This window comes from Apteryx mantelli, chromosome 28 (genome assembly GCF_036417845.1).
Source record: "Apteryx mantelli isolate bAptMan1 chromosome 28, bAptMan1.hap1, whole genome shotgun sequence".
Lineage (NCBI taxonomy): Eukaryota > Metazoa > Chordata > Aves > Apterygiformes > Apterygidae > Apteryx > Apteryx mantelli.
This window is the reverse complement of record NC_090005.1, coordinates 1,839,088-1,862,468: the sequence shown is the minus strand read 5'-3', so window position 1 is coordinate 1,862,468 and position 23,381 is coordinate 1,839,088. Positions and strand designations below refer to the sequence as shown.

At 55.3% G+C, this 23,381-nt stretch overlaps 1 protein-coding gene across 1 annotated transcript; it reads right to left on the bottom strand.

The window, feature by feature from the left end:
• Window positions 1-3,188: 3,188 nt before the first annotated feature.
• On the bottom strand, window positions 3,189-21,398 carry PLXDC1 (plexin domain containing 1). The gene is made up of 14 exons (XM_067312171.1): window positions 21,330-21,398; window positions 19,862-19,972; window positions 17,182-17,325; window positions 16,762-16,831; window positions 16,551-16,673; window positions 16,210-16,328; window positions 15,918-16,017; window positions 13,816-13,911; window positions 11,838-11,919; window positions 9,372-9,432; window positions 8,134-8,284; window positions 6,452-6,487; window positions 4,881-5,041; window positions 3,189-3,308 (listed from the first exon to the last, which is right to left on the bottom strand). The coding sequence occupies exons 1-14, from the start codon at window positions 21,396-21,398 to the stop codon at window positions 3,189-3,191; spliced, it is 1,443 nt and encodes a 480-aa protein (XP_067168272.1).
• Between the last annotated feature and the right edge of the window lie 1,983 nt (window positions 21,399-23,381).

Genomic DNA, 23,381 nt, shown 5'->3' with positions numbered 1-23,381 from the left:
ATGATTAAAAGCATAATCAAAACCCTTTTAGGTCAGAGTTGTGTTCGTGCTTTGGCACTCAAGACTAGCAAGATTAACCGGCATCTTGAAGTCAACGGAGTTACACAGATGGGACAGGAGTATTGATCCCGATGCATTTGAATTGGTGCAGCCAGCACTATACTTGAGCCCAGACTCATCGCTCCTGTTCGCTTCAATATTAGAGCAGTACTTGTTGGTGGTAAAGATATTTTTCTCTTTCTTCTAGGCATCAGCAACATTACAGTTGGGTGGTCTGGAATTTAATGGACCCCTCTTCCACGACAAAGTCACATGCAAAGAAAATTCAGGAAATATTGTTCCCTGCTGACTTGCTAGCTCCCCAGATGTGAACTTCAAGTGGACGGAGCTAGACCTCATGATTAAAGGTAGGACAGATTTTTTTTTTTTTTCTCCTCCTTGAGACACAGCATGCAAGTGCCTTGTTTCTCCAGACTAGGCAGAGGGAGCTCCTGAGCAGGACACTCATTGGTTATGCTGCCTGGACTGTGGGATGAAAATCTTCAACTCAGGGCACACACATGACTACGGGCAGTAACTTTTTAATCTACTCTACCGCAAATTGTTAGAGATTATGAATCAGAGCTGTTAACGTTGTACTCTGCCTGACGATATCCCCATACCATATCCTTCAGTAGAAGGTGGACAAAACATCTATTAAACACCTACAGAATAGCCTGTCTGTTCTTAAAAAAAATTTTTTTTAAATAAAGCTCTAACTCCGGGCATTCAGACCTTGGCATCTGCCCTGAAGTATGGGTGCCTTATATACTTCAGTTGTTTCTGTGCTATGGCATTGGGATGCTGTTATTCCCAACCTAAATGTCTAGTCCTTTTTTTGAATCTCTCTAAGATTCTGGCTGCGGTAATGCAGCAGTGATTTATACAGCTCAGTTACACACTAGGTGAAGTCTGTTTTCTTTCAAATTTGCAGCATTTCACAATTGTTTGATGTTGCCTGGTATTTCTGGGGGTAGGAGGGGAAGAGGAATATCCCAAAAATCTGGGTACGAATGTTAAGAAAAATAGTAAAAACAAGGCCATTTTTCTGAAAACATTTAAATCCAGAGAAATTTCCCTACCAGTTTATAACCCTTTCAAAGCAGATTAGATCTGGAGCAAAAACTAGATGAAAATATGCTTTTGAATTCATTCCACTTGAGGGAAACAGGGAGAAAACAATCTTGCAGCTGAAAGCTTTACTTAGGAATAAAGTTTATCTTCAAAATATCTCTAAAGAGAGACTGTGTGGGCCATAACTTGGCACAACTCAGTCTGACTTACCCTGTTTGAGTGTTTTGGTGTCTTTAGGCCATAACAAGATGCAGCAAAAGTCTCCCTAGTGACTATGTATGAGGAAGTATAATCTGGGGTCTAAGTGCCACAGAGCATCCATATTTATCTTCAAAGGCTATATAAATTCAGCAGATGAGAAGGAAAACATTAATTAGACAGACCCTGCCTTTGGCAGTAATCACCCTCAGTGACAGCTGAGCCAGCCAGTGGATAAAATATGTACCAAACATGATATCAGAATAAATAACTGAGGATCAAGAAGGAAAAAAAAAAAAGAACAAAGAAAAAAAAATCCATACAACCCACACCATTTTTTTGGTGAGGGAAAGAAAACTTTACCTTACACTAGACTTTGACACTGTCTTTTTTTATACAAGGTTTCCTCGGTTTAGGGCCCAATCCTGCAGCAGCCAGTGACTGTGGAAGTAGGACAGATTATTTCTGAAGATTAGTCTTTAATTCTGATTGCAGAGAAGGAACAGAAAACCCTGAGAGGTCTAGCATTGAAGTCCTTAATGAGGGTCAGATTCTGGAATCATGATATCAGTACAAAACCAGACCAGGGGTCTACCACAGATGTAATCAAAATCAATAAATAAACTTCCACTGACTTTAGTGGGCATTAAACACTATGATGTTAACAAAGTTATTTTTAATCGTACCATGGCATGTATGCCTTCATTCTTTCTTTATGTGAAATTCCCATGAAAAATAAACTTGGATTTACTTCAAGATTTAGCCCTTGAGAGAATACTGCTTTTGATAGTGCTCTATCACTATCCTCTTCCATTAAAACTTACTCTGTTCCTGCTGGATCAGTGGCAGTGCAAAAGATATGTGGTTTGAAGGAATCTAAGATTTTTTCACCCTCTGACTCCTTTAGAGTGAGGGTCATAGTTGGTAATTTAGCGAACTAATTAGATGCCAGAAAGTGCATCAAAGCCATTTGTTAACAAACAACCTGAAGGTGAATCTTCTGCAGGGCTTTGTCCTTAAAATAGATCAGGTTTCCCTTTCTTCCTGAGTAGGGGGTAGAAGCTGTTTCCTTGAAAGGAGAGGAGCATAAGGATTTGAAGACATGGTGTGGGAAGAACAACTGCAGGATGAAAAGACAAAGGCGTAAGTCTTCTCAGCCATGAAGAGAAAACTAAATGTTGCCTGCCCCAAAAGAAGGCAAAGGGGAGAGCAGAGAAAGGGACAGAACCAGGGAGCAGGAGGATGGGACAGGTGAGACAAGCCCTGGAGAACCAGCCTTACCATTCCTGTGGTCACCACAGCATCTGCCCCCCAATCACCTGGCCTCTCCGTGGGGAGAGGCAGAGGCAAGCAGCCTGACTTAGTCCTGAGTGCAGGCATAGGCAGAGTGTGCAGTAAACAGGGTCTGTTTTGCTGTCCCAAAGAGCCTGCTGCCTTAGGCAACTATGTACTTTGCCTGTACCTAGATTTGGCCCTCCTGTGAACTGCCCATGTTAAGACTCTTGGAGAAAGATGGAAGAGGTCAACCACACACAGAGGGGAAGAAAAAACAAACAGCTCCTCCCCCACACACACCAAAACCACACCAAAACTTTGACTGCACTGTTTCCTCCTGACGCATCCAGGGCTTTGGTGCTAGACTGCAGGCAGAATCTGGTGTTGCAACTCACTGCCTTTGCTTCAGGCTCTGCTGCCCCGTGAGGAATCCAGGCAAGTCACATCCTCGCATTGCCCTGACTCATTCTTTTCAATGCTCCAGAGGGTCTTTTTCCTCTAGTTGCTGTTTCTTTTCCAACAGGGGAAAGACTTTGCAATAGAATAATAGAAGACTCCAACACTTGGGACATGGGACATTAAAGACACAGGGGAGGAAGTGCTCAGCACTGTTCCGCTTCAACAAAGCCCTCCTTCTCGTGGCTGGCTGGCTCCACCTCAGAGTACGTTGCATGGTTGGTATGATTTCGGAATTTCATGGCAGGCCAGTGATGTGGCCTTCGCTGTGGACAGAAACAAAGATCCATCAGAAGCTGTGACAGAGCCTTTCACTCTGTGCCAGCTGGGAAATTTGAAACTCAGTCCTGAAACAAAAACAGTGCTGTCTTTGTGACAGCTCAACTTTTTTATTAATAAAATCACTTCATGCTTAAAGAGCATTACAATGCATCAATCTCACTGAACTGACCCACTAATAAGGTTAAAAGAAGGAGCAGAGAGGAAATGGAAACTGGAAGTGAAATCTCGCATCAGTTTCAGAACAAGGATGGCCTGTGCCTGGCTTAATAGCCAAGGACTGCCACAGGCTTCCTGCGTGACCACATACAAATCATCTCTCTGTGTCTCTCCTCTTTAGCAGCAAAACAGGGATTTTCTCAGTTGGGTGCTGTGAAGATAGATGCATTAAATATTGTGAATTGTTCAGGTACTAAACTGATAGGGGCCAGCTAGCTCAATTCTCTGAAGACTGGCTCTTCAAATAGACAGATGGAGGACAGACAAGTGCTGTAGGAAAAAGCCAGAGTGACAAGGAAAGGCTGAGGACTTCATGTTGCTCACTCCCTCCACAGCAGTTCCTATGCCAGGATTCAGCCCACTTCTGACTGCCTCGGGAGCCTGTATCAAGCAGTCTTTTGGCTTTTAACAGCAGATGGAGATTGTCAGACCCCCTATCTTTCTGAGAATTAAAATCTTGCATTTAGAGCATTCACACCACCACTTACAAATTAGCTGATGGCATAACATCTATCAGTTAAGTCTGACAATTTTAGTCAACAAAATCCAGCTGGGCAATTCAAAAGGCAGCAATTTCAATTATGTCATAGCTCCAACTGAGTCCTCCAGCCAGGCTGTGTGTACACTTGCTCATGCAAGCATGTGGAAGAGTCTACCATTGTATGGGGGGAAAGGCAATAAGTGAAAGGGAGCATATGAAAGAGTACAAAATAAAATGTGGGTGTAGGAGGAAGAGAGACTAGGTTTAAAACATCACCAACAACTGTAAGTTGGAGATTAGCTGTGACTGTAGGACCATGAAGAGAAACTTGGAAATGAAACCTCTCAATGTTCCCTTCTCTTTTCTTTGTTTCCCCAGAGGCCAAGGCAAAGCAAGGTGGCTGGCTTCATTGAAATATATCTGCATCAAGCTTGCTGAGAGGATTCAGACTTCAAAAAAAATGCAACTTTAAAAGCACAATTGGTTCCCAGGTGGCTGCTAAAGCTCAGCCTCCCTGCTCTCCTCTAGAAGGTGAGGATTCCCTGAAGGCAACTCCACCTGGAGGTGATCTGGTTCTTCCTTATTCATGGCTCAGCTCCTCTAAGTGCATGACTCAATGTATTCATTGCTCAGCATACTCCAGCCACACAAATCAATGTGCGTACTGAGACAAGGCACTCCACTAGCTGAAGACCTAGGAGTAACTACCAAGGCTCTGCAGAGGGCATGTTAATCAGAAAGAAAAAGTTTGGGGATAGGGTAGGAGGCTATCTCTCTCCCTCATTTCTGGTGATGACAGCTTTGTGTTGATGGTAGCAGAGGAAGAGAAAACTGGTCTGTGATAAGGTTCTCCACTCACCTCAATGAAGAACAGGGCAGCATTTGAGGTGGGATGGCTGTTGATGTAAATTCCAGCAAGGATAATAGCGGCAATGAGCAACACAGCCAGAACTATCCCCACAATAGTACCCGTGTGAATTGGGGTTCCTGCCTTCTTTGAAGGAGGGCTGCTTCCCACACCTGCAAAAAGAGAATTCTGTTAAGGCTGGAATCACTGAAATCTCGGTAAAAAGAAGGACAGAAAGGAAAAGCAAGGCTTTTTTCTTTAGAGCATTGCATGAAAGACTGAGCAACTTTAACCCGCTATTGAGTGGCTCAAAAGGAGGGTAAGTGAGCTAACACACCAGTAAGCTTCCTGTGAGCTCACATGGTAAGAATCCAAATCTTTGGAGCTGAAAGATCTGCTAGACCAAGCTTTGAATAGCAGGTGTGTGAGACTTACCTGGAGCAGATAAAGAAATCTTTCACAATAATCCTGATGCTCAGTATTCTGCACTTTCCCCTCCCCATTCCCAAACAGAAGTTGTCAATTCAAGTCAGTGTCTTTCTTTTTTTCTACCTAAAAATAATTCATGTGAAGTTCTCACTCTGTATTTATTGTTTGAGCTCCAGCATCAGATGGTGTCAAGATTAAACAACTACTATCCAGTAACCACCCACCCCACCCCATCCCCCGCATCTATATTCTTTATATATTGGATGCTCACTCTGATAGAAAGCCATTAGCCATATGCTGAGTGTGTCCTTAGCATGTCTTACCCACAGTCCTCCAGCTTGCCTTCATTCCTTGGCTATGAATATTCAATCACACAGAGCTACAGAGGGCGTATGTAGCATATATTAACAGTGACATTACCAGCCATTTGGGGAGTAATTTGACTGAAACGGGGAAGGTCGCGGATTTCAAAGGACCCCATGCCTGCAAAGGAACTGATCCTATACCCAGTTTATCCAGTTTAACTTCTGTGAGCTGCTTTCAGTTAAGAGGGATGGGCTTGTGGTTTGCCTATGACTGCAGTTCTGGGAAACCTGACATCAGAGGAAGAAGTGCTCAGACTCTCCCCATATTCTGGAATTAGGAAGAGCATTGTGGTAACAGTTCAGTTCTCTGTCCTTAGGGCTGATTAACACACTTGGATTGAGAAGGGATTTGCTGGAACAGAGATGGAAGAGACAGAGCTGGGCTAATGGAAAGGACACTTTTTATATTTGGCTTTTACAATGCTCTTTGGCACAGCTGGGGAAATTCAAAAGCAACAGGACTTTGCAACTATGCAAAAACTGCAAAGAAAGAGAATTACATAGGAAAGACAAAATGCATCATCTTAGTTCACCTGTCATATCTGAGAAAGTGGCAAAAGTAGAAAAACAGCACCAGGCCAAAACAGATTGGTCTCACTTTTCACAACCTGAAATGGTATTAATCAGGGTAAGGACAAAAGGATTCTTATCTTGATTACATCCTTTCAATCTCAGTTTCTCCTGTCCACTCTGCTGACTGATCACAACTATCCAGTACATTTGATTTCAGTGCAACATGTTCTCACTTAGGAAGAACGTGAGCAGGCAAAGAGAAGATTAAGGACTTACCATCGCCTCCTGCATACTGATTGAGCTTTGTATCATCTGAAAGAAGAAAACAGGTAAAAAAAAAAATAGTTAGGAGACTTCCATGATATTCTCCATTCTTCCCACGCTCTTTCATTCCTACATAACAGGAGGCCTCTGACAGACCATACCTCTTTGCACAGCACTTACACGGTCAGTGACAATTTCACCTCTCAGTTTGGTGGAGGAGAAAGGCACCCAGAAAACAAAACAATAGTGAAAGCAGTTTCTGGCTTTCTGGCTTCCTTCGCAAAAGTGGCACCTGGAGCACAAACGTCTAGAAACCAGCCGTTAAATACGCTCAGTGTGCAATGCAGAATAATAAACGAATGTTGGATGGGGCCCCAACCTTGTGGGTGTCTGTGTTCAGGCTATGGCATCTGCTAAAATATGCTGCTGATATATCCCAAAGAAATCAAGGGTAATCCTCAGATGTCTTCCATGGAGGGGGCCCAAAGTCCAATGCCATTCTTCATCTCATTCTGAAAGTACCAGGATTTATTGTACAAGGCTTTATTCTGTCTTGATGTTCACCACAACAGAGCCCTTGAGAATCCAGCTGAAATCCTAATCCAGAATTTTTACTGCTTGGCTAAGACTTTTCCTAGTTGCAGTGCTGACAGATGACCAGCTAGTCAGGCGCATTCCCAAACATCTCCATTGAGCAGCTCCAGTGAGCTGGTCTGGGAGGATGCAGAAGGCTGGGTCCAGTCCTTTGCTTTGCTTGTTCCTGAGCTGTGCTTCTCCAGATAGATAAAGTTCGCTGCCTGATGCAGCTGGCTGTTTTGTTTCCTTCCAAGATTACAAATTAACTTCATGCTTGAATATGTCACAAAAAGCCTCTTGTTCTTCTTCCAAGAATTGTCGATGAGTTGGAAAATAATCTCAGTGGTGGTGTTATACTCCCCCTTCCTTTAATTGCTCCTTTCAAAGTCAACTCTGTCAGCCAGGCACTCCGTTCCTCCCCCCAGCCTAACTCCTTCCCATTGCTGAAGGACAATTACTAATGTTCCTTTCTATTTATTCTAATTAGCAGTTTGCGTTAGGGACTATTAAGCAGCAAAATTGAAGTGATACCTGCCGCTAGGATCTGAGGAGACAGCCCTGTGTTAATAGGATTATCAAGCTTTAGAACATGGGTGTCTCAAGGGAGACCCAGGTCCTTATTTGGAGCTTTCTCATGCTGGAATGAACACCATTCCCAAGCAGACGACAATCACATGTCTGTGCTCTATTACTGCCAGTCAGACAGTACTGGCAGTCCTGAATCACCAGCAAGGATGTTAAAAACACGAGCCCCTAGTTACAGTATTAACTTCTCTTACAGTGTTAGGGAGTCTGTCCACTAGGGAATACCTGCTTTTGGTCTGTTATCTCCTTAGACCTTCATAAATGCATATAAAGGCTGCAGTGCAACTGTAAAACTCTTCCCACTTGAGGGTTTGACCTGCCCCACTTGCCATATCATTCCAAGTCTCGCCTCTTACTCTATCCTTCCTTCCCCTTTCCACTGTCTTCTGTACCCACCCCTGCTTCAACAACTGGGTAGCCAGGAACGTTACTGTGTTTACTTGGATATTAATTGGCTTCATTAGGCATCAGAGTGAAAGACCTCTCCAGGGGTAAGTGTTGAGGAGGGGGGTGTCCCTGCCACAGCTGTTCACCCCATCTGCCTGTACCTTCTGTAGTGAGGCTGTCGATGAAAAGTGAGGCAGTGGAGGTGGTGACATCCTCATCAAACAGTGAGAAAGAGCTGTCAGGCGGTGCCGAGTAGCGGTCATCCTCTGCTAAACCCTCGCATGTCTTCTCATCTGACTGAAAAGAAAAATGAAAAATGGTTACTGTTCCTAGCAATCCTCCAGCAAGAGTGCCAGAGAGCTAGAGATTAGACCCATGATTCCCAAGCCTTGGGCTGCCAAGCCCTTGGGGTTCCAACACAGGAAGGGGAAAGCAGGGAACATGGTCTAGATGTGCTAGGAGAAGTGGCAGGGGTCATCTAGCAGTGGGAAGATAGGTGGAAAACTTTGGGAACTGCTGAGTTAGGGCAAATGGCAGTGATCTGGCAAGGTTCTACATTCTGACTTTCTTGCATGACCTTAGTGTAGGTCCCATGACTTCCTTCTCCTTCCCTCAGCCCTCTTGGTAAACATGGAACAAAGCTGAGTCTTCAGTGGGGGGAAAAAACACAAAAAAACAAAGCAGAAACAGATGTTTCATTAAAGCTGATCTTTCTGAGACAAAGAAACTAGTTCATCCAATGCAGAGACAGTTGCACTAACAAGGACAAGAAAATCACAAGGGCTAATTTCTTCATACTTCAGAGTGAATAATAGTTATGATTCAGAAGGTGAAGGGAAAAAAAAATATCCCAGTGGACTCAGATTGCACCATTAGTTAACTTACAGAGGTCTCTGCGCCTTTACTGAACATCCACCAGCAGAGAAGCAAGACCAGCAGGGCAAGGGCATGTAACAGCAGATTAGATGGACCATCTTCTGTCTAGTCCAATATAGCAGGGGGGAGATATCCTCTGCTAAGTGTATCTGTGGTTCTGCTGTAATGGGAAAGGGATATCTAAAGGGATACTCAACCTGTTCCAGAGCAGCACAGACCAAGTAGAGCTGAGTGTGATTTTTTTTGACCTGGGAACAGCCACTATCTTTTCTTTAGTTCAGCATCATTCTTAGCAGTCTCTGTATAGGACTTCCAAAATGGCTTACCATCCTTCAAGCAGCCAAAACAAATTGGAAAATAAACTGTTTTGATTATATTTTTCACCTGTAGCTAAATCTCATTGTAAGAGTTGCCTCATAAGAGTACATCATAAGTACCATTATTGGTGAGCAAAATCCACATTACGTTGTTATCCTGTCAGCCCAAGGGAACCTTTGCTCAATCTTACCTTCTGGCCACAGCCGTAAGACAGCCACTCCTCACGGTATCGATCAAACCCACTGGAACACCTACAGAGACAAACGACATTAATCTGTGGCAGATACATTCCTGCTAGACACAGCAAGCAAAGCAATCAGGGAGTGAACAACAGCGCTCATTTGACCACTCCACATGGGTGTCATTGCTAACAATGATTTCCAAGCTGCCTATGAATCCCAAATGCTACCCCGATGGGCACTGTGTATAGATACTTAGACAAACAAATATCAGAGGACAGGAAAGATTATACACAAGTTGGTCTCCAGGGACATGGAGTTTCCAATACAGCTGTGCTGGAAGGACCCAAATGTTCCTCTTTACAGAGGACGAAAAGGATCAACACTGCTTCTCCAAGGGAAACAGAGACACAGAGAAATAGGAAAAATATATAGACTGAGCTTGAATTTCCATTCTCTGGACTCTATGCCAGAGCAAGGCCATGATCTCCACAAGTTTTTTCCAGCAACATCTGCACAGGAAAAGTAACATTAAAGAAATTACAAACTGCATCAAGAAAACACCAGCTAGTGAAATCTCTACAAAAACAGAGGGAATGAAACAAAACTCTGACCTTTGCAAAGTCTCTGGGGATTACCAAAAGATGAATCAGGGGTTCAGCTCAAACAAGCAGTAATTTACCCAACTACTAGCCAATAAAAGAGGTGAAGCCACAAGAACTTCAGGTCCTGCTGAGTCACTGAGCTCTTTTGCGTTGAAGTAGAGTTCCTGTGACAGTTAGGGGCTCAGCAGAAGCAACAATGCAAACTATAATGCTAAAAGAAAGCTAAAAGGAAACTCTGGGGTTAAATCACAGAGCTGGGCTCAGGATATGAGTTCCAACCCTGGAAGCCACCCTACCAGCATCCTTGGGAAAATCATGTTGGCTGTGCAAAACCAGCCTCGTTGAAAGCCAGCAAGATAGCGGTAGACTTGCTCAGCTGCTCCTGGTAACTCTAGCCTGCAATTTTCCCAGTGTGTAAAATGCTTGCCATTTGTATTTGTAGTCTATGTTCTTCAGGAGTGAGCTGCCGCTATGCAGTTATGGCTGCAGGAAGCATGTATTCCAGCCAAACCATCCAGGAGGAACCATAGTATAAGCCATAAGCGCAAATATAAACAGCTGTGACCTCAAATCTGGAAGACTGGGCTTGCCTATGCTATGAATTTGAAATAAGCAGAATCAGAACGTTCTTGAACACCTGGGTTTCAGACCAAACAAGATCCAGACCAATACACTGGATCCTGGGCTTGGTTTTGCTACCAAAGCCACATCTGGTTTCACACATCTCTCTCAGCTGCGAGAACACAGTATTCTCTCATCTGAAGCCACCAGCTGAGCAACTGTCACTGAAAAATGATGTTCCCCTGACTCTGGTTATATTCCAGCCCCAGCCCACCGAGAGGCAATGAATCAATGCTGATTTATATGGTAGCTTTGTTGATGTCTCAGGATCTTTCCCTGCTCCAGCTGCCATAGACATACTTTCTGAGGCCTTGCTGAAATTGTTGCATGTAAGACAAGAGCATAAGTCTTGAGAGCAGTGACAGAGAAGTGATACAGAAAGGAGGGATGTAGGTGCCCTGCGAGCTGTGCCCCGGTGAGCCGGGGAGGCACGCTCCCTTTGCGGGGGCTGCCGGGGAAGGGGGTCAGGCAGCAAGCTTTCCTCGGAGAGCTGGGCACTTCCAAAGCAGGGATGTCGTGTCGCTGCGCTGCCTGTGAGGATCTGTGTTATTGGGTCCTCTCCCCTGCCACTAGCTCCAAATAAATATTTCAGCAAAAAGGATCTCATTAAACTCTCACATGCTCCTTATCGCTCTCGAGCTGAAGGAGGAGAGAGACGAGACCTCCTTCCGCGCTGGGGCGGTAGGCAGGCCTGTCCCGGCCCCCCCAGATTCTCCATTTCCCCCCAACAGCTCAGCAAGTTCCCCTGGCCTTTACTGTGTCTTGTCCCTATTGGAAAGGGCCTGTCCCCCCACGGCTGAGGGGATTCACGAGAAGTTCAGGCTCTGTGCACTACCGTTGTCCTTCAGACTCTGAACAGCGTGTCCCAGCCTCCCTGCCCTTCACTTCTCTTCTGTCTGAAATCACAGCCTAAACGAGGACGGTTCCACCACGTCTAATCTCACTTACTTACTCACAAAAATGTGAGCCTTGCTTCTAGTCTAAACTTGCTCTAGCTTCTGCATCAAAACATCAGGACTAAGATATCCAGTCTCAAAAATCTCTAATTGCTTGTAACCTGAGATCAGACCACCGCCTACCCACTGGCTGTGAGACTGTGCTAGCGTCCCCCCCCCAATAGAAAAAACATTAAAAAAAATGACAGCGCTGATACCAGGTGCCAATGAAGCTTAGACCTGAAGTTGCACTTGCTCTCCCAGCCCTAGAAACATTATCAAGAGAAGAGGTGGGAAGGAAACTCATCCCAGCTACCTCTGCAGGACATGACACCAGCTGCAGTTGAAGGTCAGCTCCGAGGTCACACACATTTCACAGCTCTGATGCTGGAGACAAGCTGTAAAAGAGAGAAGAGACACGTACCAGCAATACGCCAGCATCTGGACAGGCACAAGGGAGCATAAACTCAAAGCTGGTAGAAAACATCATCAACAGATGAGTCTAATCCAATCCCTCTCTCAGCAATGGACTTGGAAGACAAGTCCGCACCTTTCTAGCAGGAGTGGACTCACAGTCCAGCTATAACGGTCTTTCCATTTTGTTTAGCTGGGAATAAAACACATCCGAGACCCGTGCCATTTCTTATTATGATGTAGAGCATTTTTCCTCGGAAGGAAGAAGGGAAGCAAAAATACAAAATTTAAACCTCTGTTGCTGAAATGTTTGCACTTACTTCCTGAAGATAGCTCTGCAATAACGAGAGTCTCCCCGCCCCGGAGAGGACTAGCTTCTTGTAGCCCTGTTTGTCGCCCTGGCTAGAAAACAGCAGTTTCTCAGCAGTTTGAACAAGCCGCCGCAGCGAGACCCTGACAGGCCGCGATGGCAGAGCGCAGAGCCGGGAGCCGAGCTGGTGCCGCGCCAAGCACCTCTGGCATCTCGCATCCCTCGCTTCCCGGATCGGTGCACCCGCTCCTGAAGGGCAGCAGCCCCCACCTTGCCCCTCGGCAGGCCTGGCAAACCTCAGCCCCGGCGCGTCTCGCCCCGACGGATCGGATCCATGGCTTTTCCAGCCCTACGGTTCTGCCGGCGCCCCTCGCACTGCTGCTGCTGTGCCAGAGCTCGGCTGCCCGCGCTTTTCTGCGGTCCTGGCTTCCCGCTCTGCTCTCTCATGCCCGGCTTTTCCTTAGCAGACTGTCAAGTGCAGTCAGTGTGCAAGCAAGGAGCCCGAGAGAAGAGACAGAGCCTCACCAGTTCATCCGCTTCCGACCTGAATACGGCTAGAAATCAACCCCCCCCCGCCGAAGAGAAAGATGAGTCTAGTTCTGTCTAGCGCTGGGGCTCCTCTGAAGATCTTGCTCTCAACTACCCTAGCTGCTGAGGGGGGAAAAAAAGCAACTCTTAAGGAAAAAAATATATATTGCAGACTGTTTATTTATGATCTGCTTTGCAGTAACCCTGCCTGCTGTTAAAATTGTCATAAAATACCCTGGGGAGACTGCTTAATGCATAACCTTGGTATACTCATGACAGATTTACTCTCCGCTCTGTATTTATGTACTGCATGACGACTTGCCTTGCGCCCACGTGTCCTTGGTCTTGAACGCTAAATGTATCTGTTTAACAGGATCCTCTATAAATTATATCTAAGTACTGACCGTGGGGGCTTACAAAAACGCCTTGTGGCCTGAAATGCACCAGCGTCCAGCCAAATTAGCTGAACGTGCATTAGCTTATGGGGCGAAGAGAAGGAATTTCAGTGCCCAGACCGGAGGGGGGGTCCCTGCACTTTGCGCTTCGCTCCCGAGGCCGGAGGGCACATGCGAGTTTGCATCAGTATTAGGGATGTCAGCGTGGAGGGGCTGGCACCAAACCTGCCGCTGTCACTTATTTGGGGAGTGCTGCACAAATCAGATAAGATGCAACTTCCTGCAGATTCCTCCTTTCTTGGTTTTTCCATGCCAGGCAAGCCTTGCCGCATCCCCAGCTCCCGCCTCGGCTACGAAGCGGCCAGGCTGGCACGTGTTTGGGGTCTGCTGGCGGCGGAGGGGGACGCTGGAGCAGGGGGTAGCTCTGCCCCGGCCGTTGGTACCTCCTCCCTGTACGGCCCCGGGGCACGGCGTGATCCCAGCCATCGGGCAACGGGTGGCAGCGCCACAGCCGTCCCCTTCCAGCGAGCATCGGACCTGCCTCCTTCAGCCCCTCGGGCTGCAAGCAGGAGGCCGGGGTAGCTGCCGGGAGAAAGCTTGGGAGGGAATCGCGGCGTGGGGCCCCCCCGCCGGGCTGCCCCACTTACTGGGCAGGGGGGTGAACTCCACGGCCGACGTGCTGGTGATCTTGCTGGTGTCCAGTTCCACGCGGTGATATTCGTAGATGGTCCGACGACGGGACTCTGAAACGGCGGAGGCCTCGCGTTAGACCGGGCACAACCCCGGCGCACCCGTGCCCCCACCGCCAGCGTCTGCAGGACCTGTGACCCCCCCCCCAATTCCCAGCTGGGAGGCAAAAACGACCCCAGGTCCTGGGGCCATTCCTGCGGGAGAAAACTGTGCACAGACACCCTGGGGATGCAGGAGGAGCAACGGCAGCGGGGCAAGAGGGATGCCAAGGCCCAGATCTCCTCTTCCGTGTTTTCCTAGGAGGAGCCTGGAGCTCTCTCTGCCCCGCTTGTCCCCAACCGGAGACTCCCGAAATGGATGCGGTCCAGTCCTGCGCCACTCTAAACAAACACGAGCCGCGCAACACATTGCTTGTCGGTGACTCACGGGCCCGCGAGCCTCCCCCGTGCCGAGCGCTCGCCTGGAGCTGCCGCCCGGCTCCCCGGGCTCCCGCTCTGCGATTCCCATCCCCTCCAAAGCCGCCTCCTTTGCCCTCTCCCCCTCAGGCCTCACCGCCGTCCTTCTCTCCATCTTCCCCTTGACCCGGGGGCCAGAGGGGTCCGTCCTGGATTCAAGTTCTCCCAGTTTTTCTCCCTGCCTCTGCCACTAATTTACTTGTTGACACCAGCCAAGATGCTCCCCTGGCTCCGTGCCCCGACGTGGATAATCAAAACGGTCCTTCCAGCAGGGCCGCAGCTCCTAGCAGCTCTGCTCCGTGCTTGGAGACCTGCGGATGAGCGGGACAAAGCGCTCTTCCCTCCCGGCCCTCTCCTCTCCCTGCCTTCAAGCCTCGTTTCTGCCCCTCGTTAGGGTTTCGTCGCCAGTTCTTGCACGTCCTTGCCACTCGCTTGCCCGCGCGTCCCTGGTGGCGAGGGCCGGGCAGGAGGTGCAGGCGCGGCGAGCCGGGGGGACGGAGAGCGCGAGTCTGCCGGGGGGCAGCCCGGCGAGGCAGCACGATCCAGGCTGGATGAGGTTTTTACCCAAACTGTTGTAAACTGGTAATAAATGAGGGCCAGATGGCAGGCTCCATAAATAACGAGCAAAAGCAACGGCGCCAGGTGCGGCACGGGGAGGCGGGAGGAGCGTGGTTGGGCTTCTCGTTACGGGAGCCAAGGGAGAGGCTGGAACAGCTTTTCCCACAAGCTCACCCCATGCCCGGAGCTCCTGCGCCTGCGTGGAAATAACTCCTAGCCGTCACCGTGTCCGGCCGGCACACGCGCCGGTCCTGACCCTGACCCTGCGCCCGCCTCTCCGTGCACTCCGTCAGGCCCTTGTGGCTCGGAGGCCGGCACGGACACAGGGAAGCGCATGGCACAGATGCAGGACCGTGCACGACACGTGCATGTAACAGCCAGGCTTCTCGCCAACACGGCGGCTGCACGTCCGAAACCGGTGCAAGACGCCGAAACCAGTGCAAGACGCCGCGCTCCTCCGGAGCGGCGACGGTGCAGCTTTAAGGCGTGGGATCCGAGAGGAGCCTAAAGGCACGAGGTGCCCAGCATCCCCCGGCTCCAAGACGCTCGTCCCTCTGCAGCTCATTTGCAACCATCCCTCCCCTCCCCGCCGTTCCCCTCCTCCTCATCAGCTGGAAATCAGGGACGCGATAGCTTGGCTGCTAACAGTGACTTTTAAACACACTGGGCAAGAAACACGATGTCCTTTCATCTGGAAAACGGCGCCAAAGCACGTGATGTTCGTGGGCCGGGGCCGCGCTGACGGGCTGGGCCACCCGGCGCACGAGGCTGCTGCGCCGATCCGGAGGGGACATCCGCAGGGGCATCCACAGGGCCCCGGGCTGCCGGCACCCTGCGGGCCCCCTCGCGCTGCCACCGTCCCCCTGTGCCGAGGTCACCCGCAGGACCGCATCTCTCCTTCCCTTCCCGCCCCTCTCCCTGCACGGCGCCGCGGGAGCCCTGGCATTCCCGAGGTTCGAGGCAGGAGCGCGGGGTTCGGGATGCCGGCGAGAGACCGGCCGCTTCCCTGCGGAAACCTCCACCTCCCCCGAGCGGCAGCCACTCACCGGGCACATCGGGAGACGGGTTGAGGATCATGAAGGCGTCGGAGAGGCCGGCTTTCACGGGGTGCTGCGTGGCGCTGATCTGCAGGACCGGCACGGGGATCTGCAGCCGGGCAAGAGAGGGTGCGATGGGCTTTTGCGCGGCTGGAAACGCCCACGTTCGACATGCCGACAGCCACCACATCTGATCTCCTCCTGGTGCCCCAGGGATCCCCTTCAGGGACCCAGTAACACCAGTCTGGGGGGTTATACGGGGACGTCCTGCTGCGCCTTCCCCAGCGCGGACATCTCTCACCTCCTTGTAGCCAAACACGATCCTCCCGTCGCTGTGCAGAGCGGCCTGGAAGGTGAAGCTGCCCATGTCCTCCTTCCCCTGGAGATAGACCTTGTCCCACTGCACCACAAAAACCGTCCCTGGGGGAGAGAGCAGAGGGGATCAGTCCCGCTCACCCTATTCGCCCCACATCTCAGCAGCCACCGTGATGGACGTGGCATCTTCTGCCCATAAAGCTCACTCAAAGGTCTCCTCCTCTGACCTCCAGCACGTGCCCTGAGCAGACTTCCCGCAAATCCCAGGGATTACCCGCTTCTCTCTACGCGCACGCGCGTGCGCGGCAGGAGCGGGGCAGGACTCACCGTTGTCGAAGTACTGGACGGTGGAGTTGCGGGAGTAGCTGGGGTTGAAGTTGGCCATGAGGGGCGCGACGTACTGCGTGGCCGTGAGCATCCGGTGGATGACGTCCCCCATGAAGATGAAACCTGAGCGGGCGAAGGGAGGTGAACGCGCGGCAGGCTCCCCTCCGCCGGCCGGCCGCCCCGCGCGCCCGCCCCGCGCGCCCTCACTCACCTCCCGTCGCGATCGTGACCTGCCGCAGGAGGTGGCCGTAGAAGGGGAAGTCAAAGGACAGGATGATTCTCTGCGGGGAGGGAGACGGGGTGAGATCCACGCTCGGACCCTGCCAAATTCATGCTGGGGGAGTCGGGCACGGGCAAGCGCGGGGAGATGGGGGTCCGTGCCCACCGGCATCGCTTTGGACCGAGCTCAGTGCCCGGAGAGACCCACAGGAGCCGGGTCCCCTTGGACGCTCCTGCCCTGCAGGATGCAAGAACGGGTCTGGGGAAGGCAAAACTCTTCCCAAGTCTTGGTCTCCACCAGGCCGTCACGGGGACGTGGCAGGGACAGCGTCAGGACATCCCTGCTCGGAGGGGACATCCCGGGCTGCAGACCGCCCCGGGGAAGGGCGGCATCGCGGTGCGCGGGGCTCACCGAGGCCTGCCGGTGCGTGTTGGAGAGGATCCCGTGGATCTTCACTTGGCTCCTGTTGGCTGCCGCCATGTTCACCCAGAGCCCCACGGCGCGAGCTTCGCCCGGCCCGTAGGTCCGCGACACGTAGTAGCTGTGGTTGTCCTCCTGCCGCCGGGGAGGGAAGGCGTTAGGCGCCGGGAGGGCACCGCGCCGGCCAGGAGACGCCAAACCCACGGCCAGAGCTCGGGGCGGCCGGGGGGGCTGCAGCAGGGAGGACCCCGACCGCCGCGCATGGCAGTGGCGAACCCAGCACGGAAATGCCCCGTGCAACGCTGGCGTCCCCTCGCCAGAAACGGGACGCCGAGAAGCTGGAGACGGCGCAGAGAAGCGGCACGGGACGGCAGGGAGGACGGACGGGCGGGCTGGCACGCGGCGGAGACGTGACTCACGAGAGCCTTCGGCGCGGCAGATGCAGCCTCCCCGGGAAGGAAACAGCCCCGTTTAGAGCCGGCGGCTGGAAGCTACGGACAGCCAAAGCGACCGCCAGAAGCGACGCAAGCGGACGAAGACGTCGAAGCCCGGAGGAAACGATTAACCCTGGAACCTGCAGCTGGGGGAAAGGGGCAGAGCTGCCGCTTCTTTACCGAGCCGGGTCTCCCTGGGCTGAGGACGGGGGGCTGCGGCGGCGCGGGGGGATCGTGAGCTCCTTTCCCGGGGGAGCAGCACGAGGGAGCGACAGGGCAGCGGGAGCAGCCCCTGGGTGTCCCGGCACTGGGAAGCCCCCGGGTCTTTCCCATCGCAGCTGCCTAATTGCTGCCGCGCGTGGGCTGCTGGGGGATGCCGGGGACTCCTTGCAGCTCGGAGCAAGGGCGGATTCCCCAAATCTGGGGGGAATGGGTAACCCCATGGTGTCCCTGGGCAATGCACTTGCCCGGGGCACCCCCAAATCGTGCAATGGGTTCCCCGAATTCCCCTCTCTGCCCCGAATCCTGCTGGCAGCTCCCCTCACTACGGCAGCTGCCCGGTACCCATGGGGCAGCCTGGGCTGCCGAGGCCATGCCGAGCCAGAGGAAGGGGGGGACACGTCAGCCCGAGGGCTTAAAGGGCTGGAGGGGGGGGGAAAAATTAAAAAAAAAAAAAAAATCGCCCAGCTTCGAGCAGCCTTGGGTTATTTCCCGGAGAGCCGTCGCAGGGGCTGCAGAAGTCACGAGGGATAAAGCAGAAGCGCTATTAAAAAACCCTCCAACGTGCAGTTTTCCTGCCTCAGCAGAGCGCGGTGAGAAGCGCCGGGCTCCTCTCCCTCCCGCTTCGGCCCCGGCTGCGGCAAAGGCGTTCCCGGCTCCTTCCCCGTGCGGTGGCCTGGCGGCTCCCGCTTTAGCCCCTTCCCTGCCGGGCTCCGAGGCAGCCTGCAGAGCCCCTCGGAGCTACGGATGGGGAAACCGAGGCACAGGGCAGCGAGAGCAGCCGGCTCGCAGACAAGGGTGGGAAAAACCCTCGGATGCAGGCACAGGACATCCCTGGGGCCGAAAAGCAAAAGCTCCTGTGCCCTCGCCGGGGCCAGGTCCCATCTGCAGGAACCGCCGCGGGAAGAGGCACCGGCTCCTGCACCCTCATCCCCTGGCCGGGCGCCGCCGTGGTCTTCCTCGTCCCCCCCGCGCCCTTCCCAATGTGTTCCCAATAAAACGGGGACTGGGGGGGGGAAAGCTGGCAGCGCGGGGACGGGCGCGCGGAGGAGCTGGCTGCCGAGCCCCTGACCTCATCGCTGACTCACAGGGATGTCCTAATCTGTCACCTTGCTCTGGTTACGGCGGGAATTGGGAGAGGAGGCTTCGGGGACGCGCAAGCGAGCAGGGAGGGCTGCGAGCCCGGGGGGGCCCCGAAGCAGCCCGGCTCCCGCGGCCGCCCCTGGCTCCCGTGCCGCCGAGCCCCGGGAAATTGCTGCCTTTTCCGCCAGGGGAACCGCGAGCCCGGCTGCGCCCTTCCTGCGGCTCCCAGGCGTCTGCAAATAGCGCGGTGGGGTTTTTCAGTTTGTTGTTTTTCTGAACGCTTCCACGTCAGGGCTCTTTCGGCTCCCGGCCCTGCTCCATCCCTGACCCCGGGGGAAGAAGCAAGGCAACGCTGGAGCTCGCACCCGGTGGAGAGGGCCACCGTTCTCCTGGAAAACATCACTTATCTGGGATCACCCTAGCTATTCCCCATCCCTCCCTTTCTGATCAGCTTTACCCTGCCTCAAACAACTCTTCCTTGCTCATCTTTCCAAGCAGATCCTGTGGCTGTGTAGCTGGCAAGACCCCCCCCGGCCGCTGAGGATCCCCGGCCCCACCACGGACAGCAGGGAGCTAATCGAGGGCCAGGCAATTAGCCTGGACGCGGGAAGCGAGGCAGCTCTCCCGGGGTGCAACGCCGCTGCAAAGCGAGGTCATTAGCAGCAGCGCAGGCTGCCGCCTTCCCGCGCCAGAGATCCCGCGTCCTCCTGCAAAGCCGCCTCAATCCCGGTGCGAACCAGCCCCCATCCCGCGCCCAGCTGCCCTCTGGCCCGGCTGCAGGTTTTGGAGCATCGCCCCAGGAGCAGGACAGCCCTCGCGAGCCCCCAGGGCCGGCAGGACTCGCGGCTCGATGCAGGGCGTCAAGGCAAAGCCGACGTCTCCGCTGGCTCCCGCCCGGGCTGCAAACAGCTCCCAGCATTCGCGCGGTCGCTCACCACGATCCGCGTCTCGTTGGCCGGCAGCGTGTCGATGGCCAGGCTGTCCCCCACCAGGTCCTGGCTGATGCGGGTCCCGTCGCTCTCCGGCGAGGTCTCCTGGGCTCGATGCTGCCCGGCGCCCGCCGCTGGGCCACCGAGGAGGCGTCCTGGGGGGCGCAAGGAGGGGCTCGCTGGGGTCCCCCACTCGGAGGGCTCCTGTCGACCCGCTGGGATGAAGCCTCCCCCCTCCCCCCCCCCACCAGGCACCGGCTGCAAAACCCTGCCCCAAAACAGCTTCCATTTAGGTGACATGAGTTTGGGGGGTCTCAGCCCCGATAACCAGCCCCAGTGCAGTTACAGAGACGCAGGGAAGGAGGCGGAGGGGCTCTGGAGCCACAGCAGCTGGGCCAGCAGGGACGAAAGCAGGGAAAACCATGAAAAACCCTGGCAAAAGCAGCCCCCCAGCTCGGCTCGCCCGCACTGGGCAGCCCCCACAGCCTGGGGCAAGGCAGCGCCGCGGGGGACGGGGACAACAGCGCTGCTTCGAGCAACAACGCGCGACGGCCGCGTCCCCCAGCCGAGGCGGAAGGAATCGAACCAGCGATCCCAGGCGCTGGCGGCAGCCCCCGGCTCCGGGCTGGCGGGACGCCCTCGGCCACCGGTGTCCCTGGCCATCGTCCCCTCCTCGGGGCTGGCCGAGGTCTGAGGTGGGCTCGGCAGCGTCCCAGCCCGGGTTCTGGCCCGGCCCCAGCCAGAAGGGGAAACTGAGGCAGGGCAGCGCAGGGCGGCTTGGGGCGACGCGCACCCCACCTCCGACGGGGACAGGGAAGGGGGTCGCCCAGGCTGGGGACCTGTGCGCCTTCCCTGTGCTGATAGCGCCAGGTCTCAGCCCTCCGCTGCTGCGGGGAGGCCTGTTGTGCCTAGGAGAGCGGAGCCCTTCCTGGAGCGCCAATTAGGCGCAGGTCTAACGAGCCGAGCCGCCACCACAGGCAGCCCACGGAGAGGCTCCTGCTCCCTCCCCAACGTCTCTCCGGACCGCGGCGCTTGCTGCTCTCTGCACAGCGAGGGGTCCCGGGATGGACACAGAGAGGGGGGTCGGGATGGGTGCAGCGAGGGGGTCCCGGGTGCAGCAAGGGGGTCCCGGGTGCAGCGGGGGGGGGGGGGGGGGTCGCAGGAGAAGCATAGCCAGGGGGTCCCAGGCATGGTGAGGGGGGGTCCCGGGTGCAGCCTGGGAATCCCGGGACGGGCACAGCCAGGGGCTCCCGGGTGCAGCGATGCCGGCCTGCGGGACGGAGCAGGGGAGCCCCGCAGCCCGTCCACCCCCCCTCGGGGGCAGTGCCGGGGGGTAGCGGCGGCGGCGGCGGGGGGAGCCCGTGGCTCGGGGCGCCCCGTCCGCCGCGCACCTGCGGCTCGAGGACACGGACACGGACACGCGCCGCCCCCGCCGCCCACGGCCACGCGCGACCGCGGCGCCGGCCCTACCTGCGCCCCGCGGGCCCGGCGCGCCCAGCGCCCCGCGCAGCAGCCACAGCAGCAGGAGGCCGCCGCAGCGCATGGTGCGGGCAGCCCGGCCCGACCCGGCCCGGCCCCGGCGCTGCTGAGGGCTCGGCGCCCCCCACGGGCCGGCAGCCCCGGGCAGCCGGAGCCGGAGCCCGAGGAGGAGCGGGAGCCCGAGCCGGAGCCGGAGCCCCAGCGGGAGCCGGGGGTGGAGCCGGGGGTGGGGCCGGGGGGGGGGGGAGGGAACCGGAGCCGGAGCCGGGGAGGGAACCGGAGCCGGCGCCGGAGGCTGCACCGGGGCCGGGGCCAGAGCTGGAGCCGGGGATGGAGCCGGGGATGGAGCTGGGAATAGAGCTAGGGATGGGCACAGGGATGGAGCCAGAGATGGAGCCGGAGCTGGAGGCAGGGACAGACCCAGGGATGGAGCTGGAGATGGACCTGGGGATGGACCCAGGGACGGAGTGGGAGATGGAGACAGGGACAGACTCAGGGACAGAGCCAAGGATGGACCCAGGGGTGGACCCAGAGCTGGAGGGAGAGGCAGAGCTGGAGGTTGCACCAGAGCCAGAGCCGAGGCCAGTGAGGGAGCTGGTGCTGGGGCCGAAGCAGGACCCCGCAGCCTCGCTGGCCCGGCCCAGCCTCTCCCCAGGCCTCCTTTCCCCCAGGCCTGCAGCCGTGGCACTAACCCACATCCATACGGGGCTGCACCACTCACTCGGGGCAGCGCTGACAGTGGTGTCCTCAGAGGCCCGAGTGCTGCCTCCAGAGACACGTCCCAAACTGGCCGGAGGCTGCAGTGAGGGGGCTGTGATGGGGGACTGGCCAGGACAGTGCCCCCGTGCTGGGGCTGGGCACGGCATGGCACAGCATGCGGTGGAGGCAGCGGAGGGGAGAAAGGCTGCACACGCACACAGTACACACACACACACACAGCGCACACGCATGCAGTGCACACGCACGTGGCGCGCACATGCACACACCACGCACACGAATGCGTGCGCACACCCACATGCCCGTGCAGCTTTAGACCCGCGTGCATCTGTGCGTGGCAATCTGCACCGCCGCTCGCACGGTGCTTCGCGGCCCCTCGCAGCCGCCCTCCTGCAGCCTTGGTTCCTCCCCGGCTCGGCCCCAGAGGCAGCGGCCCCCCTGCCGCCCCACAGCAGCTGCAGCCCATCCATGTGCTGGCCTGGCGCTGGCCACCACGCGTGGCTCCGGGGCCACAGACCCCACTGGCCCCCGAGGCAGGACAGGGGCCGCCGGCTGCCCCGCTCCCTGTGCCGCCTCCCTGCACCGCCGGCCCCGCCGTGCTGGCAGGACGGACGCGGGTGATGAATTGCGTCTGCGCTTGTGCCAGGCACGGCCTCCTGCTGCCGTAATTAAAAGCAATAAGCAGCAAAGCCGGGCTCGCCGGGGTGCGGAGCCCGTTGCCTTGCAGGCAGCTGCTGGCTCGTGTCCCCCGTGGACGCTCGTGCCCCCGCTCCAGCCCCTTTTGGGGTGCGTGGCCCCCCCCAGCACGCAGCCCAGCGTGTCGCCAGCTGCCATCTAGTGACAAGCAGCCAGAAGGGCTGCACGGCCTCTGCAGGCACCACGTTTCGGGGCCCTGCTCCCCACGGCGCCCCTCGTCCCGGCGGCCCCCGCTCCTCGCCGCCCCCGGCCAGCACGGAGAGCCCCACGCGGTGCAACCGTTTGCTCTCTTTCCACCCCCTGCATTTCCCCCCGTGCGAAGCCCTGAGCCCGGCCCGAGCCACCCACTCTGTTTTTGGGGGGATGCTGATTTCAGAGGTGCTGGGATTCGGGCAGGGGGCTCAGGCCATGCCCGACCCCTCCGGCCCTGGCACCGGGCAGGTCTGGGGCCCCGCAGCCGTCTGGCTGTGTTGAAAAGCGGCGTGGAGAAAGCAGAAGCGATGGTGTCGCTCCGCAGGCCCTGCTGCCCCCGCGGCCGGGTGCCCGTGGGCTCGGGGTGCTGCCCCGCATCCCTGCAGGTCGGGGGGGCTCCTTATTGCAGAAGAGCAAATGTCTCCAATGCTGCAGATGTGGT

Coding starts and splice junctions, on each gene's coding strand:
- PLXDC1 (XM_067312171.1), bottom strand. CDS start 21,398: ATGCGCTGCGGCGGCCTCCTGCTGCTGTGGCTGCTGCGCGGGGCGCTG. Junction 16,018..16,209: donor TCGTGTTTGGCTACAAGGAG/GTGAGAGATGTC, acceptor GCCCGGCTGCAG/ATCCCCGTGCCGGTCCTGCA. Junction 5,042..6,451: donor TCAGTATGCAGGAGGCGATG/GTAAGTCCTTAA, acceptor CTCTTTTTGCAG/GTGTGGGAAGCAGCCCTCCT.